This window comes from Leptosomus discolor, chromosome Z, assembly GCF_034619465.1.
Source record: "Leptosomus discolor isolate bLepDis1 chromosome Z, bLepDis1.hap2, whole genome shotgun sequence".
Lineage (NCBI taxonomy): Eukaryota > Metazoa > Chordata > Aves > Leptosomiformes > Leptosomidae > Leptosomus > Leptosomus discolor.
Genome location: NC_141419.1, coordinates 62,992,115 through 62,998,114, shown reverse-complemented (window position 1 = coordinate 62,998,114; position 6,000 = coordinate 62,992,115). Strand labels below are relative to the sequence as shown.

General features: G+C 38.3%; 1 protein-coding gene across 2 annotated transcripts in view; it reads right to left on the bottom strand.

Annotated features, from left to right (window-relative positions):
- Positions 1 to 1,269: 1,269 nt before the first annotated feature.
- The window catches only part of GLIS3 (GLIS family zinc finger 3), a 169,381-nt gene continuing 164,650 nt past the window's right edge, over positions 1,270 to 6,000 (bottom strand). For both annotated transcript variants that reach the window (XM_086479968.1, XM_086479967.1), the window contains 2 exons: positions 2,597 to 2,779; positions 1,270 to 1,406 (listed from right to left, as the gene is read on the bottom strand). In XM_086479968.1, the coding sequence (XP_086336094.1) occupies positions 1,270 to 1,406; positions 2,597 to 2,779 (320 nt within the window). The remainder of the gene's footprint in view (positions 1,407 to 2,596; positions 2,780 to 6,000) is intronic.

Below are 6,000 nucleotides of genomic sequence, written 5' to 3'. Positions count from 1 at the left end.
AATAACCTAAAAACTCAGTCTTATATAAAGTAAGAGTTGCTCCCAAGGTATATAGGATCACAGTGATGACACATGACACATCTCCACTGCAAAATACTGTTTTAATGCATACCCTTGTACCTTTCATGAAGGGCAACCTCATTTGCTTGTATCCTGGACTAAATTTGAGGACCAGAGCCTGACATTGAGTAGAAAAATCAAAACCACCAAAGCAGTTCAATTTTACACCTCTAAATTACAAAATGGAACATAGCAAACTTTAGAGTAGTTCTTCTTCCTTAAAATGTGTTATGGAAATGAAAAATGTTAGGGCAACAAAAATTTACAGATTTATTTTTAAAAAATCCGTGGAATTTAAGGAAGAATCTTTTCTAGTGGGTATTTTAAACCTTCCTACAGAGTACTATAGCACATACAGCAATAAAGCTCTACAATAGAATTAAAAATCAACAGAAAGTTAAAACATACTTATTCTTGTCTAGCAGCTGTGCTAAATATAGACCAAATCCATGTACCTTCTCATTTAGTGTATTTAACCCTTCTTATTCATTGCATAAAGCACTGGATCAGAAAAATAGCAATGGTCATACTACATGACTTAAAATACAGAGAGAAGGAAAAGACACCTAAAGCAAGACCTGTGAGAGATCCAGTACCAATGATCTTTGGCTCCAAAAAGAAGCCGCACAAATGCCTTCAATGGCTAGTGCCAGGACGTAAGTCTAATTTCTCTCCTCTTTTTGATGCTGGTGTGTGTTTAACTTTGGAAGCATCACATGCAAACAGGTTGTGCAAAAAGCTATGTGCCTTTGAAATGTTTGTGGTACGCTCTAGTTTTACTTGTTTTCCTTTTTTTTTTTTTAAACAAAGGAATTTTCTAAAGCTGTGTTCTTCAATAAGTCCACCCATTCAGCTTGAAAGGATTACAGCCAACAAGCAGTTTTGTTACTCAGTCTGTGAATTCCCTTTGAGAAATCAAAAAGAAGAAAGAACAAAAAAAGTAGAGTTTCTGAGCCACAGATGAAAAGAAAAGAAACAATTACTAAGGTTTTGGCAAAGCTTGCTTTCTCCAAACATTCTCCTTCTTAGTTGACTGCTTGATTACATGATGGATGCTTGCTGATTGCTTTTTCCTCTCCATTATGTATGTGTATCAACCCATATCCCCATACACACATGGCAGTTTCATGGAGAGAAAAATTTCATAGAGAAATATCAGAAGGGCAAGGTGAAATGGAATCAAGTTCTTGTAACTCGATTCATAGTACTTTAGCCTTCAGTGTAGACAGAAGAAAGCTGGCTAGAGCAACGATCCACTGCATTTACTTGTAGGAACCTGCTGTCCTCTGGCACATTGTGAGCCGAATCACCAAAGATACCTGTTGACCCTGCTGGGAAGTCATAAACTGGAAAAAAACCCACAAAAATAATTAATTAACTAGGATAACTATATAATGGAGAATGTCCTAATACTTATGCAGTGAGCTGGAAATGGCTTTAAACCAAATAGACAAACAAAACAATCAAGCCAACATATGTATGAAATTAATAATTACATAACTTACTGCTCACTAAGGGAGGAATTTCAGTTCTGTCAGAATCAAGTCTGAAGTACGGCAGATTTCATCACAACTAATACTTGCCCATTTAATGGGTGCTAAAATTACGTTAATTTTAAAAATGAACTTCATGCTTGCTTATAGAATTTCATCGTACTCAACATATGATAAGAGGCAATAAAATATTCTAGAACTCATTTGCTGTAAAGCAGACCCTGGCACAGAAATTCCTAACTTCTACAATCAGTAGTAGTAAGCACAAGAGTAACTGCAGAAAAACACATTACATCTTTACATACTGTGAGATGCCTCTTTGAAGTTACAGGTGCATTGGCTTTTTAATGCACTACTGAAGGGCCAAGGCGCAAAAGAGATTTCAAAGCACAATAAAGGTTAAGTGAAGTCATGCTGTGTGGAAGGACAATAAAAGACTTAGGCATCAATTGTGCTTAGGCCCACAGACTAGGCCCACTGTCTTGTGCTGATGTTCTGCACAGAGGTAACTTTCACCCTTCCAGAGCAGCATGCAAGCACCTTATGTACTTTTCAGCTAGAAAGAGGCTAAGTCAAGTGTGCACAGAAAAGTTTGCACCCAGGCAGTTCTTATCATGGAAATGTGAATAAATGAAATTCAAGAGTGACAAAAATTAAACAGGCATAAAGCAAAATCAATGGTTTGAATCATCTTGGGTCCCTGTGACAATACTTATAACAGAGTAGAGTGGCTGTGCAAATATCACACAGTGCTCAACAGACTGTATTTCAAAGCAAATGCATGAGCTAGTGATGGTCTGACTCCCAGAGGTCAGAACCTTGAGAAGCCCTCAGCAGTGTGCAGTCTGCACACAGGCCAGATGTTAGTGACCTGTGGTGACTGGGTCCCAATACCAACCACTCCACAAAGGTCTAAAACCATCTCCTCTTTGTGAAGAGTCAAGTCTGTCATGCAGGTCCCAGTCACATACACAGCTCAAGCAGATCTGTCAAAGTCCACAAACTGTACACAGCCATCCACAAAGTCCCCCACTGTCATTTACCTGTAATACCAGAATGAGCTGAAAAAGTTGGATGGAAAATGCCAAGCCCTGCCTGGCCTGCTGATGTGGGAACTATGCAGTCTTCAAAGGGAGGAACCATATAGCAAGAAACACCACATTGTACATTCTTCTGAGTATCAGCATAATGTGGAGGGCAGAAAGTCTGAAGTTGCCCATAAAAACCTACAACAAGAACAAAGTGATCAGTAGAAGACCTGAACAGAGATGCAAGGGATAGCATGTGGAAACATGGCTGTGAGAATGATAAAAATCTCAACTGCAGTAGCACCAGGACTTCAACTATTTTCCACGGATAAAGCAGCTTTGATATGAAGCTCTCTAAGACTTCCTCCAGTTGCTACTAAGTCTGAACACAATCAGATTCACAGACATCCTGATCCCAGCATGACTTGTGAGAGGCACTGATCGGCAAGAAGCTGAAATTTTTCAGGGAATTTCTCCCTTTACTCTGCAGTCCTGCTGTCTGAACTGGTACTCTCCAGATTTCACACTAGGCTGCTGCCTGAAAAATCTAAGAAAATGCTTAATTCAAAATAAAAGAAGATTACCCAATTAAGGTCTGAATAAAATCTGAGGGTCTGACCTTGATGCCAAGACAGCTGGCTGACAGTGGGGACGTGTATGAAACTCAGAAGACCTGCTAGCTCATGATCTATGGGGCCTGCTGTTTTTAAGTACAGGGTTAGAATCTAACCCAGTCATCGGTAGCAATGAGTCCATACGTAAGAGAACCAAGACCATTGTGTCACATAACATAAAAGATACCCACCAGGGGTTTTGTTCTTTAAGTTGTTTTTTGTTCCTTAAGTGATATATGAGAGAAGCATATAAGCACTAAGTAAATTCACCTTGAAGTCCATGTCAAAATACAGATTTATATAACCAAAATCACGCTTCTTGGTAAAACAGGGACAGGTATGCAATCTAAAGAGGCACAGACAGATGTTCTGCAGTAGGTTGGCTTGAAGATTTTTCTCATGGAAGCAAGGTCTTTTCTTCTCCTTAAGAAATTGCTGCTAAGTCTAAGCTTTGGAGATTTTGCTCAGAGTCTGAAGGGTGGCTTTTATAGGTAAAAGACTGTGGTATGCACTTATTTCTGTTTTCTATAATATGTTCTTAGCGTATATGTTAGAAATTAAACCAGTAGAAATTCAGTATTACATACATATTTTTCTTAAAAGAAAATCTGTGAATCAAGCTCCTCTCTGCCACTGCTGTGGCTTCTTATTCTTACCGCTCTCTTTCTGTGCATAAAGGAAAACCAAAAAAGACAGTGCATTACCTCCAAGGTGTTACATAGAAATTCTAGGCCTTGACTGTCCAAAAATAGGCCCAGGGTTGTACAGTCTCTGAAGATTTTGTTACAAACAGCTTATTGCCTAAGGGCTGGTGTGCTATTCTCTTGATGAAGAATATGCTGTGGCAAGCCACACCAAAAAGCCACTGTCAGAAAAATGACCCCCTACCTCAGAAAGCATCTTAAGGAATTTCCTGTGTCTCTGGTTTATTCCAGAGATGTAACAGTCAACAGAAAAAGCTGTCATGCAGGGCTGTCTCCTCTAGCCAGTCTAGTTAATCAACATCCATACAACAAAGTCCTTGAAGCTGAAATTCCCTTTGGCATAGAAAGATCGATAAAAAGAAACAACAACAAAATCTTCCCTAAACCCTTAAAACATCAACATCAGAAAAAAAGGAAAAAAGGGAAAAAGAGGGATTGAAAAACATATTTTAATGGTATTAGTGACATCTTCTATATATAAACTCTGTACTGCAGATACTGGCTTACAATTCAAGAACTTAAATGATTCTCCTCAGGCATCTATTTATTGTATTTTGGATATTATAAAAAAGGAGGAAACCGTGTTACTTTCAGTGATTATAAATGTTCACAGATTTGACTTCAAAGAGCATTTAGCACTAGGAGGGAATAAGGAATCCTAATCTAGATTGTTACACGGACAGCCAGCTCAAGTTCATCATTTCAGGTGTTCAGGAATTAGCGTCAGTACATCCATATTATGTAGTTAGGAAAGCAAATTTACACTAGACATTCAGCTTTTACGCCTGGGATCTACTGATGTCCATGAGCAGTAACAAACCATCAGTAATAAGCAAATTAGTTGACAGGATTAAAAGCTCATCTCCCTCCCTAAAAGTAACGCAGTGTTTGGGTGAGCAGCATATGACAAAAGGCCTTTGGATACGATTTAACAGTTCAGAAAGGATCAAGGAGATATCACAGAGGACAAGAGACTATAAGCAGAGAAGATCCTTTTATGGGATGCATGAAACACGGAATCACAACCATTTGATATTTAAGAGGGACATGTCTAAATATCTTGGGTATTATATGACACCTGAACATAACTATTGGCCTATTCATTCATTACCATTAATTAGAAGCCTTGCATGGGGCATCTAGTTTTGACTTATGAATAAAAAGTATTTTAAAAATAAAAATTTTATATTGCTGCAGTTCCACACCCCAACCCAAACAAACCTTCCAACTTCAAACCCCTTTACAGGGATGGTCTATGCTTAGAAATACGTTATGAGCATAAGTCATTTGGCAGACTTTTTCTGCATTGTGGCTAAGATCTAGGTGTGTTTCCATTAACTTTCCTATAGAAGTGTGTACATAGGACTGTTGTTTACTAAAGCAGCAGTGAGTGTTTATGTATAGAAAATGCATTTCATAAATAAGAGGGATAGAGAAAGGAGAAGGACACAGTGGGAAACACGTTGTATGACTTTATGTGATATAACTGATTTTCTGCCAAGCAGAAGGAAAGATGCATGATTTACAAGTTTTATGATTCTGATTTTTTTTCCTTTGAGCCTAATTTCTGTGGTTTCCATGAGGAAACATATAAATGTTGGCATGCATGAGATGCGCTTGACTTGAAACAGAAACTCAGTATTTAAAGCCTCAGAAGAGGCCAGGACTATGGACTGCAAAAGACAGTCTGAACCTGCATCCGGGAACTCAGAAGAGACCTCATGGGGAGGTTTAGGTAACAATCGTGAGTGAAACATAGTCTTGGCATTTTGTTTAGTACTTTTGCAAGACACTCTGTGTACATACAATGAGATAAATGCCTATTGACATATACATACACATAACATGACTTTAGATCAGGCAAATAGTTACATGAAAGAACACTGAAACAGTTATCTGTGTCTGAAAACCCGCATGATAAAAACAGTATTTTGCCTTCACATAAAAAAAAGAAAAAAAAAGAAAAGAAAAGAAAAATAAAAAGTAGAAGCAAAGTTCCTCTTCCACAGCAGGCATGATTTGCAGACACTGTGCTCATTCCAGAGAGTCTGAACACTCATAGATTTCCTTGTCTTTTGCAGGGACTGTGGGCACTTTGCAG